Source organism: Dryobates pubescens, chromosome Z (genome assembly GCF_014839835.1).
Source record: "Dryobates pubescens isolate bDryPub1 chromosome Z, bDryPub1.pri, whole genome shotgun sequence".
Classification (NCBI taxonomy): domain Eukaryota; kingdom Metazoa; phylum Chordata; class Aves; order Piciformes; family Picidae; genus Dryobates; species Dryobates pubescens.
Genome location: NC_071657.1, coordinates 108,226,077 through 108,240,302, shown reverse-complemented (window position 1 = coordinate 108,240,302; position 14,226 = coordinate 108,226,077). Strand labels below are relative to the sequence as shown.

General features: G+C 38.3%; 1 protein-coding gene across 5 annotated transcripts in view; it reads right to left on the bottom strand.

The window, feature by feature from the left end:
• Positions 1-1,006: 1,006 nt before the first annotated feature.
• Positions 1,007-14,226, bottom strand: part of PHTF2 (putative homeodomain transcription factor 2) — a 69,046-nt gene continuing 55,826 nt past the window's right edge. For 3 of the 5 annotated variants that reach the window (XM_054178092.1, XM_054178091.1, XM_054178095.1), the window contains 6 exons: positions 13,158-13,289; positions 10,098-10,184; positions 8,479-8,634; positions 5,596-5,691; positions 2,192-2,317; positions 1,007-1,344 (listed from right to left, as the gene is read on the bottom strand). In XM_054178092.1, the coding sequence (XP_054034067.1) occupies positions 1,324-1,344; positions 2,192-2,317; positions 5,596-5,691; positions 8,479-8,634; positions 10,098-10,184; positions 13,158-13,289 (618 nt within the window). In that variant the 3' untranslated portion in view covers positions 1,007-1,323. The remainder of the gene's footprint in view (positions 1,345-2,191; positions 2,318-5,595; positions 5,692-8,478; positions 8,635-10,097; positions 10,185-13,157; positions 13,290-14,226) is intronic. The other 2 variants (XM_054178093.1, XM_054178094.1) reach the window with 2 other exon arrangements.

The window sequence follows — 14,226 nt, the reverse complement described above, 5'->3', positions numbered from 1 at the left end:
TTTTGTCACCTAATAATTTTCATCCTTCAATAGGAAGCCACTATTTTAGAAACATAAAATGTAAGAATACTCGTGCCTGGTGATATTAATCCTCCCAAAATAATTTGTAGATACAAAGTTTTTTCCAAATAACTTAATTCTACAAGGCTGGAACTTTTTTTGAGAGGTGGGAAACCCATGGCTGGGAAAACCCAGTGGAAAAGCACTGGGGAATGGGAAGAAAGGAGGTTATCTGAAGATACAAATCTCCCCAGCACCAAGCTTCATGAGCTCTGCTGCTCACCAGAGGAACTTGTTTTCTGTGGTTAACTGTTCTTAAACTTCAATGTGGTATGAATGGCATATACTATAGTGTACGAGAGGAGAGCATCTATCTACCTTATGCTCAGTCATTCATAGCATTCCTTTCAACAGTAAATCTTTTGCTTGTTTAAATATTCAACTTCAACATATAATATATACTGCTCCACAGTTCACCATAATATATTCCAATTAATATACATTTATATGTATATATATAAAGTTTCTCCTTAAAAGTAACAAAAAGTGCAGATATCGAGCATGCAGAGTCAGAGCCACGCTCGACAGCCCAGCATTTCAAATAAATACATTATCTCATTTATCAAAATATCATACAGCATGGTAACCATGTACAGTTATTGCTCTAAGGAAAGTGTTAGCAAAGAGCACTTGTTGACTTGTTATATAATACCTTTTAATATCCCAGAGGATGTAAACTGCAGCCTCTGTCAGTTTAGATCCTGGCAATTACTCAGATTCAGAATTCCCACTTGCCTATAAAAGTAACACAAACTATTTCTGCTTACCTGTCATATTCTATTGTCAGGACTTTGTTGTCTATACCTCAATTTTCTACTGCAACCAAACATCTGCTGATGGTGTGTTGTCCTCAAAAATGCAATATTGTAACCCATTTTACTATGCTTCCATACAGCCTTACACTAACTAAAAACGTTCAGCACTGGCTTCAGCTTTAACAACAGTCAGGTAGTGTGATCCATTTCCAGGATTCCAAGTTCTCAGTCAGAGTTTTTGACCTTTTCCTAATATGACCTTTTCTAAGAAAAAACAAATACATTTGAAAATAAAATCTGAATGTCAACTCAAATGAACATAAAACTGTGAGAAGATGAAATAAATAAAAGATTGCACAAGACAGATGTAAACACTTCAATTTTCCAAACAACATCCTTGAAGAGGTTGTAGCATCTGAAGTACAGATTCAGTGGCTGCTTTGAGGCAGTTTTGTCAATCAATGAGCTTTTCTGTAACACTGTGTTATCTCATCTTCTTTATGCATTGTCAAGATTTGATCTTCCAGAGCTGGAAAAGTTAGAGCAGTAAATCAACATTATTTCTCATCTCAGTTTTCTGTTTACTACAACAGCAATAGCCCATTTTGCTTCTGATTGCATTTGCTGAATATTCTAAAGGATGCAAAATAAATTTTACATTTGTTTACTTCTAACAGGAAAAACCCAAACTCAACGGCCAGTTAAGGGCTTTGTGATACAAGCTGGTGTGAACTACCTGAATCCTGAAATAGTTCGAAGGGTTTGTAGGTCAAAGGGTAGAACATTAAAAGATCAGCCTTCAGTCACAATGAAATGTCACTGTGTGAGACTGGACACAGTAATACTGTACTGACTGCAATACTTTACTGTAGTGCAAGACAAGGACTGCCTGCATCTTTCTGCAGGCCTCAAAATTGATACACGGTCAGCAGTGAGGAAAGTTAAGGTCTTGTATTTGTGTGTACAAATGTCTCTGTATTTATGTCTAAAAATTCTTGGGAATTATGTGTCCTAAATGAGGCTAGAAAGCCTCAAAAATATGTCTAAAGGCCTGCTCTGACAAAACCCAGGCAGGTTGTGGATGCCTCCTCCCTGTGAGTGTTCAGGGCCAGGTTGAATGAGGCCTTGAGCAGCCAAGTCTAGATGAGAGGTATCCCTGTCCATGGCATTAAGGTTGGAGTAGATGGTCTCTAAAGGTCCCTTCCGACCTAAGCCATTCTATGAAATACATCACTATTCTGATCCAGCTTACATGTCATAACCATTTTCAGACAACAAATCTTGTTAACACAGTGAAGACTTCATAAGACTACAACATATGAGCCATCATAACGTTCTGAACACCATGGTGAAAAACTTGTTTATCAAGTAGATACCTTTAGATTAAATCCAAGCAAGTCACTGATGACACCAGAAACAGCTGACAGGATGACAACCTGTGTGATGTTATAAAGCAGTGGATTCATTGTAAGCCCATATAACCTAAAGGGACTGTCCAGTTCCTAATAATACAAAACAATGACACTGTTAAAAAGCCAAACATACACACTGGGGGTTTTGGTCACAATATTACATAGCTTAGGAAGGCTTCATATGGCAGTGAAGTAAAACATTCCCCTTCTGTGTATAAAAGACAACATGCAAGAAAATATCCACCATGTTAACTGACTTTTGACTGAATAATGCCTCAAAAAAATTGGAGGCTATCCATCTAGAGCATCTAATAATTTGCCCATGGTAAATAGAGCTTTCCTGGTAGCAAGGTGCTCTAATTTTAGAATTCATTATAACTTTCCAGAAATCACCTTCAGTGTTAAAAGAGCTGACAGGGAACCACAGAAAACAGGAAAGACTTTCCACAGTGGCAGAAGGCTACCTCGCTACCATGAAAACTTAACAAAAATGTCTTTCCTAATGCAAATCTCCGCCTTTGCCATTAATTTTGGGGATAATTACTGAAGAATATACCCAGAAAAGTAAGACAAAATTAATAAAAAACCCCAACAACTAATAACCAGTTAATTGTCAATCCTTTTTGAAATTGGAGGGATCAGTAAAATAGCCAAAATTAATCTGCAACAAAACTTGAACAAAGGGGCTTTTTGCCAATTTTCTATTATTAGTGTGTGAATAAAGTTACTCAATTTTTTCTGGCCTAGAAATATGTCAAATAAAGGAAGAAGAAAAAAAAAGAGTTTTAAAATATAAGAGTGGATTATATAAAGCATAACAAATTTCACTGCTTGGGTCATTTATACTTTTTAGCCTTAAATACATCTTCATTCCCCTCCTGCATTACATTCTGAGCCTTGAACAAGGTCTTTTAAGCTCTTTTTAATAAAGAAGAATTTCACAGCTCAGAAGCAGGGAAATAAGAATCAACAATCTTTGCAGTTCGATATAATGCGGTATAAAAGTGTGCTGGAAACACAAAAGGTACAGAAGACATGATTCTGAGAAGAACAGCAGAGAAATTCTTTGAGGAAGAAGTTTTTACATTTTAAATCAATCTTACTGATTTTGGAAGTAAGAACATAATGTAGTCTTCAGCAAAAGTTTAAGGAGCAAAACTATCCAAAGCCAAATTTTAAAAGCTAAACAAACAACTCTATTTAGCTCCTGGCCATGATACCATTGATCACTAACAACTCCAAATTCCTTTCAAGTTCTTGCTATTCATTTCAGGTTTCCTTCTCTTGGAAAGCCCATCTCCCTTTGGAGCACGTTCTCAGAGTAAGGAAGTGACGCCCTGGGTATGGGATTTGCGCCGCAAAACCAGAGCCCTGTGTTGGTTACAGTTGATACATTTCTGGAAAGAGATTTTTTGTTGGTTTGGTTTTCTTGTTTGTGTGGTTTGGGGAGGAGGGGGGCTGTTTGGTTTTGTAGTTGTTTTGCTGTTGTGTTTGTTTGGTTGATTTTCTTTGGTTATTTTTTTTAAAACACAGAGAAAAGCACAAAAAAGTCTGAAGTGAATCAGATCAAGGGTTGATAAGCATCCTGCCCCCAATAGCAGCAACTTCTCACCCTATCAACCTTCTCACAGCACACAAACAACTCAGGAGATACCCTGAATCTCTTGTACTTTGTACAGTAGAATCCAGATAACCCTTTTGCATCTACAGTGTCCTGTGACCAATAATTGCACAATTCTGATACCTGGTGCAACAGTGGGAAATTTCCTTTCTTTTATTCCCAAACCAAGTCCTAAAGGCTTTGCTGTCCCCTGTTCTTATGCCAAGAGATGCAGTCAGTAACTGACTTTGCCAGGCTCTCCAGATCACTCTACCATAACTCTCAAGCTGTTGCTTTGTCAGCTTGAAATCCTTGCTGGCCCCATCCTCTTCATGTAAAGTGCTGCACACCTCTTTTAAGATAAGGGGACTGCACACACTATTAAATGTGTGCTGCTGGGGAGAATCCTGTTGTCTAGGAGAAATACTCCATCACCTCAGTTACTAGATGAATTGATTTTAAAGAGTTTAAGCTTCATTTTAAGAACTGCTCCTTGGAACACTGGAATTAATGAGACAAGTGAGCAGAATTCAATGTGTGGTGGAACGAGGCAGCACCGTCTTAAAGCACTACTATATGCAAACCTCCAGACTGTGTCTCTTAACAGGCTTGAATCTTCCTGAATGAAGAGGAAAGGTACAGAGGCATTTGTCAGTCATTCCTGGGAAACTGTTCTACATGACTACTCTATCTTGGACTAAATAAAGGTGACTCCTTGAAGGAGAAAGCAAAGTACTGTTGTTACCTTACTTCTGAACACCCAAAAGAAGAAATCAGCAGCATCTCTTAAAAAAACTTTATTGTTACAGCAGATTGTGTAATGAGATCCCAATACTAAAAGTTGAAGCTAGACACATTTAAAAATAGTTCATGCAATAGCAGCAGGGATTAAACACTGAAACACCAAGGCAAGCAATGGATTTGGGTGGGTTTTTTGCAGTGTCAGGACTGGCCTCCTCTTTGAAAGCCACCTTTACTCCATTATAAATTATATGCTGTAAATTTCAGTATAAAAACACAGAAGGAATACTAGATCTAGTTGATTTTATTTGTTCGTAAAATCCAAATCTAAAATAAAAGAAGTTTTTCAAGTGTTACTTTTATCTCCTTATTGGGCATTCAGATAATGCTTAAGCTAGTTTTAGATTAGGGAACTGTTTAGTCTGAAGGACAATAAGACATCTATGGAACAAGAATTAAGCTCCCAGATAAATGAAAGAAGAAAACAGCTTGCTTCCCAAAATACGACAGATCTGAGAGTTTGAAAGTAGACTCAGCAGAGGCAATTTGGATCAAATGTGTCTTCCTGAGAATCTCCACCACTGTGGTGTTGATCATGAAAAGTTTTTAGAAGCCCTAAGCATGTCCATGCTCAAGGTCCAGATGAGTGAAAGTTAAGATGACTTTTCTTCTGCAAAATTCTAGAACTGTGAAGTAAAATAAGTGTTCTCCCACAGTGAAGAAACCTACTCTACCCACCAACAGCTAGCAAATATTTCATAACACTGTCCAAGCAAGAAACTTTTCTACTAATCAGTAAAATTTCATGAGATGACAACAACCAACCAACCAACCTAAATAGGTCAAGGGGACATAAATATTGGAACTACATTAAATTAAATCCTTATCTTTGGTCACTCATAAATAGACCTGTGAAGCAGTTTGTCTTGCAAAAGGATTCTTCTGTGACAGTAAGCAAAGATGACATCTGGCAATCAATTGTGCTTCTTAGTTATACATAATGTAGTAATGTTATTTTATTCCTTACCTTCAATAACTTAGTAGCAAGTTTTAAAACATTGTTCACTAGTGTCAGTTCCTCCTTCTTATTAGGCTTTTTCTCCATTTTCAAGTACAAGTTTATCTATTTTTTTAAAAAATAGCACAAATATCATCACTTATTCAGAATTTAAAGGAATTACTTTGGAAATATTAAAGAATAAAATGAAGTGATTACTCAGCAGCCACATGATAAAATGACATTTCTGCCACCAAGCATATTTTTTGCTTCCTTTTTAATATTAGAGAACAAATAGTGGCTGAGTAACACAGAGAAATGCAAAGCTTTATGGTATAAAAAAATACATTTGACACTATTATAGCAACAACTTGACAGTTTAGCATAATCTCCAAAATAGGCAAGAAAAGAACCCCATACATGTAGGATTTGCATAATTTCTTTTGCCTCCTTCAGTTACTCCCCGAGATCTGTTAATTAATTTCCAGAAGGTTTTTGTACTAGTTTGTAAACCTTACAAAGGATAAGATCCCTAAAAGCTACTGAATAGATTGAAATGCTAAAACATAATTCTGCTGAAGTATAATTTCTTATAAAAGAGTTTGGTATAGTTGAGTACTTTGGGAGCACCTTGAGTGCAGAAAAATCAATCTTTCCACTGGTTTGAGATATTTGAACGAATTTCCAGCTCTTCATTGCTGTAGAACAGTCCATTGATCATTTTAGCACTTCTGAAATCCAGGCTGGTTTAGGTCATTTTTTCTGAGGAAGTTTACTTAAGAGTACAAAAGAGCTTTTTGTCCTTCTAGCAATTTTGAGACATCAATTCTCATTCTCAAGTGACCTACCTTTGATATCCTAGATATCAAAGGATAGCTCTTCCATTTAATTGCAAAACAAAAACAAATCAAAGGAAAAACAACTTGAAAAAACATGAAGATGAAGAATAGCAAGTAAAAAAAAATGAACAATATAGCAATATGCTGAAGTAGCCCTTCAATCACAAAGAGTCTTGCAGAAAGGAAATGATCCTATATGATGGTGTGATGTATTTAATCACCTTGTTAAAGGTTGGTTATTGACAAAAGGGCCACAGACATCTAGAAGGAACTATTATCAGACCTCCCTAAAAATAAAGTCACTCGAAATTTTTTACACAACTTAAAAGTCAAAAACTAAGCCTAATATATTCCAAGACATTTTAAGCTCATGAGCAGTAATTTTAGTTTTGAAGTAAATGATGCTTTTAGAGGCAAAGAAATACCAGTCTTTAGATAGAAAACTACTGATTCAAGTGTAAAAACAAGAATAAACTAAAACTAAAGACTCTGTTTAGCAGCTCTGAAAAAAATGGGAAGTAATAAACCCTAGGGATATTCAAATCTCTTAACATGTACTGGTTTGTGATTTTAAAGACCACTTCAGATGTGCTGTTTTAGATCAAGTGAGCATCAGTAAATTGCTTGGCCTTGACCTCTCAGGGAAAGCCAAAATGTCAGACTTTCCAAGTTTGTATCAAGAACACTGTAAACATGCTGTGGTATCCAGGCAGTATGTGAAACTGAAATGAGTTCTACCTAGGGTAACGTGTATCCTTTTTATTTTCTGAGGAACAATTGTGAACTCTGTTTTGGTTTTCATTTCATAAAGCTCTCAGGTATTTATGAAGGAAATTATTTTTAACAGGATAAGGTGGGTTCAACATAAAGCTAAGTGTCTGATGCCATAGCTCTTCCCGAATTCTGCGGGTGTTTTTAAAGTTCTGAAAGAAGCCCTCCATGTTCCCAATGTCCGTGATGTTTAAAACGTTCAAACACTGATGGTCACAAAGACAGTAGCATAGAAGTATGTGAAAGAAAAACAAAGGCACAACATTCTCTGTGCCCCCTTCTTTCTTACACCTTGCTCTCTGCTTTTTTTTCCAATCCTTATCCGAAACATTTCCCTCCCTTTTAATTCCAGAAACAGAAGACATAAACATCACAGGGAACAATACAAAGCTCTCTGGGCTCAGGAACTCCGACATGTTTCACAGTGGGGCAAACACAGCATTCAGTCTTTATTTTCTTGTCTTTAGTAAGGACAAAGAATTCTCATTAAGCAGAAGATACAAGCAGTCATTTACACCATTAGTCATAAGCTCCATATCCTGACTTTGGGAGATTCAGTTTGGAAGATTTTATTCTCCAACCTGAACATATTTCCTGTAGGAAACAAGTGAAGATTTTTTGAACTATCTACTTACCTTGTCCTGAGTGCTGTGTTTGCATAGGTGTGAAACCTCTGAGCAGAAAGAAGCTGCTTCTCACCTAACACTACATGAACATGACTAGCTCAGAAAACTATCAGCAGTGCCAGTAGGAGCAGAGAGAGAAGGCTGCAGTACAAACACTGACTAGAACATTCCTAAGAAAAGTACATAGAACCCAAGCCAAGCTTGACAGATGACTAAAAGAAAAAGTTTTCAAGGAGTCTCGAGCAGACTGCATGTAATCCAGGCAACCTAGCAGGCAAAATTATTGGACTGAAAACAGTGATCCACTTTGTAGAGGGTAAGTTTGCTTTCAAATCTTTTACTTTCCCATTCAGTTTTGAGAGTTCAGGTTTCTTCTTCCTGTGCAAAAGCTGCTATTTATGTTTGTGTTCTGTAAGATCTTTGATTATGTTAAATGTTGTATGTCTGCTCATCTAAAGAGAACTTGGGAAAAGGCCATCTCAGTGTTCCATACAGCTTTAAAACAATGTCATACATTACTCACAGAAACTGAACCACTTCTCAGGTTGTAGAGTACTGTCTCAATACACTATAATTGACTCCCTCATCCAGACTATTTTAATACACCTAAAATACATGCCTGGAATACAGTTATAGATATGTTTAGATAGAAGATGTATGTCTATACAAATCCTCACCTGCTCAGTAAGTAATATTGAGGTATTGCTGTACTTTTTACTGGTTTCAGATCCAAGAGTAACAAATCTTAAGAGAAAAAGAGTTAGCGAAATGCACCAAATTATGAGTTCCCAATTGTAGTGACAATCAAGGAAGATCTCATGCATGTGAAGCAGCTGAAAAGAGAAAATACATAAATCAAAGTTATAAGTTCATACCATCCTAACTCAAAAATGTCACAGCAATAAGTATATGGATTGGATTTACACATAAATAATTTTTGTAATCATATCTTAAAATGATCACTGTGCCAGAGACACAAGGTCTGACATGCTCTGATAGGAAAAAAATATATATACACTCTAAGACAATTCCAAACTTGTGCTTAACCTGGAAGACACACTATATGGGCAAAAAACCTAAATACACCACCAAATTTGAATCTAAGCAGACTTAATGCTAAACTTTATTCTTACTAAAACATTTACAGCTAGCTACCAAGAAAAAATCAAGAGCATTAACCAAGGAACAAGGTAGAAACAAACTAAACCAGAAGCCCTCCAGAACCTTCCCTGTATTCTGAAACAGAAGCTCAAGGAAAAGCCTTCAGCACTTAAAAAAATAAAAATCTTTAAACATAGATTTGCTTAGCAAAAGACATCCCACTAGAGGGCAGGCCAATACAGCAAACAATCTTTTTTCTGACAAATCATCAACCAAGGACACTTAATTGTCTGCAAAAATGTGTTTGAATGCAAAATGTCAAGGAAAAAAAAACCCTGTGTTCCAAAATTTGTGATGGAAAATTAAAGAAGATCCAGATTTAAAACCTAACAATGTCATGTTAATCATAATAAGACCAAAAGAAGTGCGGCCTGCAGATGGAGAGGTGATTCGTCACTTCGTGGCGAGACTTCACCGGCAGTACTGTGTCCAGCTCTGGAGCCCTCAACACAGGAAGGACATGGACCTGATGGAGCAGATCCAGGAGGGTCACAAAAATGATCAGAGGGCTGGCGCACCTCTACTACAAGGACAGACTGAGGGAGCTGGTGGTGGTCAGCCTGGAGAAGAGAAGGCTCCAAGGACATGTAATAGCAGCCTTCCAGTACCTGAAGCGGACCGACAAGAAGGCTGCAGAGGGACTGTTTACAAAGGCCTGCAGTGATAGGATGAGGGGCAATAGTTGGAAATTAGAGGAGATTTAGACTGGATGTTAGGAACAAATTCTTGACCATAACAGGTTGCCCAGGAAGGTAGCAGAGTATCTCCATCCCTGGAGATATTCAAGGTCATGCTGGACAAGGCTCTGAGCAACCTGATCTAGTGGAGGATGTCCCTGCTGACTGCAGAGGTTTGGACTAGATGACCTTCAGATTTCCCTTCCAACCCAAACCATTCTATGATTTTATGTTATGACTTACGCTATCAGTAGTTTCCTTAGCTTTTGCAGAATAATGCTGTGAAGTAGATAAAACCAAGAACAAAATATGGAGCATAATCACCTGAAAAACTGTAACAGCTGTTACTGACTTTTTGCTGTGGTCTTAAATAGGAAACACCATGCAAAAGGCACTCAAAGTTATCTTTTAAGCTATTTGAAGTCATGGCTGTTTCTATACAAGCCAGATTTCCTCACCTGTGCGCAACAGATGAACACAACTGAGATAGTCAGTAGGAAGGCAGATGAAACTATTACATCAACCGAGCGCTGAGGGCCTCGACGCTGAAAATAAAAGATATGCATATGAGTGAAAAACTACCCCAGCAGTGTTGATATTTAGCATATCCAGATAGATTCACACCTGGAACCTATTATCATGGCTTGCAATCTGTTCCAAACACCATATGAGATCCTATCACATTTGAATAACCCTAAAGGCATGTGAGATTAATTCAGTCATAAGCACTTAGAGATAACTATAAGAAAAGAAAATATTTACCACTTTCAGTCAGCTCCTTCATTTGTGACAAATGGAGTTGAAAATTACTGTTCTTGACTGGTTATGATTCAGTTCCCTATGCACCTGCCTCTGATCAAGGTTTGATTGCCTTTTTTCTTAGCCACATAATTATACAGATGTTTCTAGTGGCACAAAAAAAAGGATGGAATATAGAGATGAGGCTGTGAGAAAAGCAGGCCTTCTTCCTGGAAGTGTTCAAAGTGAGGTTGGATGGGGCTTTGAGCAACCTGTCCAGTGGAAGGTGTCTACCCAGGGCAAAAGGGATGGAACTAAATGATCGTTAAGGCCCCTTCCAGCCCAGACCATTCTAAAGCAAGACACTCTCTCCACAGCATTGCTTTCATATACAGTCTTTAAAGAATCAAAACTAGAGCCTCTTGAGCAAGTCATGCTAGCCTCCTTCCCTCACACCCAGCAACACAGACTACAAGGCAAAAGATACAAATGTCACAAATGCAGAGTTTAAAGGACAGCTCTTCTCTACAATCTTCCCAACATGTACTTCCATAACAAAAGAGGTAGAAATGAATCACCTCAGGGGACAGGCTCATGTCATGTGCTCCCTATGATAGGACAAGGAGCAATGGATGTAAGCTGCAGCACAGGAGGTTCCACCTCAGCACAAGGGGGAACTTCTTTACTGTAAGGCTCACAGACCACTGGAATGGGCTGCCCAGAATGGATGTGGAGTCTCCTTCTCTGGAGATTTTCAAGGACCGTCTGGATGCATTCGTCTGTGACCTGACCTGGATTGTATGGTCCTGCTCTGGCTGGTGGGTTGGACTTGATGCTTTCTTTGGGTCCCTTCCAACCCCTGACATCCTGTGATCCTTCAGATTCAGTATTGCGTTGTACATTAAAAATACTGCCTGCTTATACTTTATACCTTCACATTCCCCAGTCTCCACACCATATTTTCTTTATGTTATTATGATTCTTTACCCACTTCTAAAAACTCTTGACAGCAGGCTTCATCTAGCTTTTCTTAATTGCTGTTGGAAAAGAAGCAAAGGTGCAGATAAGGGAATTACCACCACTAAAAATAGATGGAACTGATCCAGATGAGGGCCACAAAAATCATCAGGGGGCTGGAGGACCTCTGCTACAAGGACAGGCTTGTTCAGCCTTGACAAGAGAAGGCTCCAAGGAGACCTAATAGTGGCCTTCCAGTACGTGAAAGGCTGCAGAGGGAATGTTTCCACAGGCCTGCAGTAATAGGACAAGGGGCAACGGTTTGCACATTTAGATTGGAATTTAGGAACAAGTTCGGAACCATGAGGGTTAGGGAACTCTGAAACAGGTTGCCCAGGGAGGTAGTTGAGGTCCCATCCCTGGAAATATCAAGATCAGACTAGACAAGGCTCTGAGCAACTTGATCTAGCGGAGGACGTCCCTGATGACTGCAGGGAGTTTGGACCTTTGGAGGTCCCTTCCAACTCAACCCATTCTAGTATTCTGTGATTGTCAGTTGTTGAGAAAGTCTCACCAAAAAATGCATTCCACAAGAAACCACATGGGGAAAAACCTAGCTTCACCTGAGCTGAATTACCCAATGCAGAGAGAAACATGAAAAAACAAACAGAAAACCAAACCCAAACACCTCCTCCCACTCCCCTCCCAAACCAAACCAAAGAAAACCAATCCTAGTTAGATAATATGGTTCCTTTTGTAAAGAATTATCAAAGTTCTCTGACTTGGAAAGGTCATAAGAGAGATATAAGATTACTCAGATATGAGATGAATATAATAGAGGGATCAGAATGTCTTTCAGGTAATACTTGAGTGTAGTTTCCAGCTTCATTTGGCACGTATGGACCCACAGCATAAACATGCACATAAAGCTATCTTGCGTCATAAATTCCTTCTGTGTTACTGACACTAATTGATGGGCCCCTGCGGTAGTTTTAGGCTATGCCTTTAGAAATTTTTCACAGATCTTGAACAGAAAGTAGTAAAATGTAAATACATCAATACTGGGAGTAAAATGGAAAATAATAGTTCTAATAGTTCTAAACAATCCCACGGGAATGATAACAGACTTGAGCTAGTAATGGGAACAATTTCTCTCTTCCCACTTCTTCACTCTGGAAGAGATATTAACTCGCTTCTGCTGGACCTTGCATTGTTTTGGCTAAGTCTAACCTCTCTGCTACTTTCTCTTCCCTCTTTTGTGTACAGGAGGGGTAAGTGGGGGCAGGGAGGGAGAAGCTATTAGCTTCCCCTGGTCTTTGGCCAGGGGCGACCTTGTGCCGTTTATTAACTGTAAATATTGTACATTTGTACACATTCATTGTATTCCATTGTAGATTGTAGTTTTGCTTGTAAATACAGCTTTCATTTGCTTCCAACTGAGCTGGCCTGGCAAATTTAATGTTGGGGGGAATTTTCAACCCACCACATCCTCTTATAATACAAAAAAAATTACAAATGGCTAGTCTCTCTCACCTGAGAGACTTTTCTGCTAGCATTAGTAAAACAAGACTCCAGCTCTGAACACACTTCTGAGGTGAAAACTACACCTTTACTTTCTCACTGTCTGGCTGCCTGCAGACACTGCTTCCCACAGACACCAAAATGAAGCAAACAGGGAACATGTGCACCGAGAGAGGAAAGTACACAGTAGGAAAAAATCAGCATACTAACCTTCCATGAACAACAGATACATTTTATAAAAGTAGGAACAACACATGAGATATATTGTATGAAAGTAGTAGCAAAAATACACATTACTTTACCTTTAGATAAGACCTGAGAGAAAGCCACATTTTGATATTCTGTACTTTCTTCAAACGGAAATGAGGAACCTCTGATTTTCTTGCCCTTCTGGCAGATGTTAGATGCCCAAAAAGTTTGGCAAAAAGTAGCCTCTGCAGAGAAGAGGAAAAACATTTACGTTAACTGTTAATTTGTGTTCAAGAGCACTAAAAAGAAAACGGAAAAAAGGTTTAATATGTCAAAGTAATGTACAATGTACCAGTGCAAATTAATGTAGTGCAGAAATAAGAGTAACACGTTACTAAAAAGAGGAGGCACACTAGAGCTCTAAAAGTCTTCATATTTTAATGACAAAATTTAGCTATGCTTTCAGTTCCTTTCATCAGATTTCAGTCAATGGATCTGCTATGCTCTTACAATCTGGGAGAAAATTGAACCTGTTGATCATTTGCATTGGAGAGTGCCTGCATCACAGAATTTCCTTCCAACAGAAATGATTCTTAGAAGCAGGTTACTTCTATTCTACTGTATTAAATCACATATTTTGTCTATAATTTGAGAAAATTAAATAGAATTATTTTCTTTTGCATGCCAGTAAGTACCCCTACTCTGCAGCTAGTGAGGAATCTTGAAAGTCCTTAAGTGCAAATTGGAATAACAAGTACTAAATTAACATGTGTGTTCAGATAGCAGTTCTCAATCTCCAGCTGTGGGACTGTTCCACCAGCAAGGCAGGCAGGGCTCCTGGATAGGGTCTGGCCTGAACTGTTTTGAATTAAATTAAAGGTTTTGAACGAAACAGTGATAGAACAATCTTGACATTTATAGACTTCTTTCAAAGAAATTGCTTCTCCTGAGGAAAAACCAAGACAAACGGGGGCATGACTAAGAGCTAGGTTAATGCATTCAGCCAGCAATCTGAAATAAAAGGTTATGAAGTTTTCCCTCACAAATGCTCTCCAAGAAAAAAGTTAGCTACAGGGACTGTACAGAGACTTCAGTCCATTGCAGCTGAGTCATCTCCTAAACTGTAAGCCCACTGGAGTATTTGTCAGCAGTGACCTATGAATTGTGGCATGCTGAATAAAG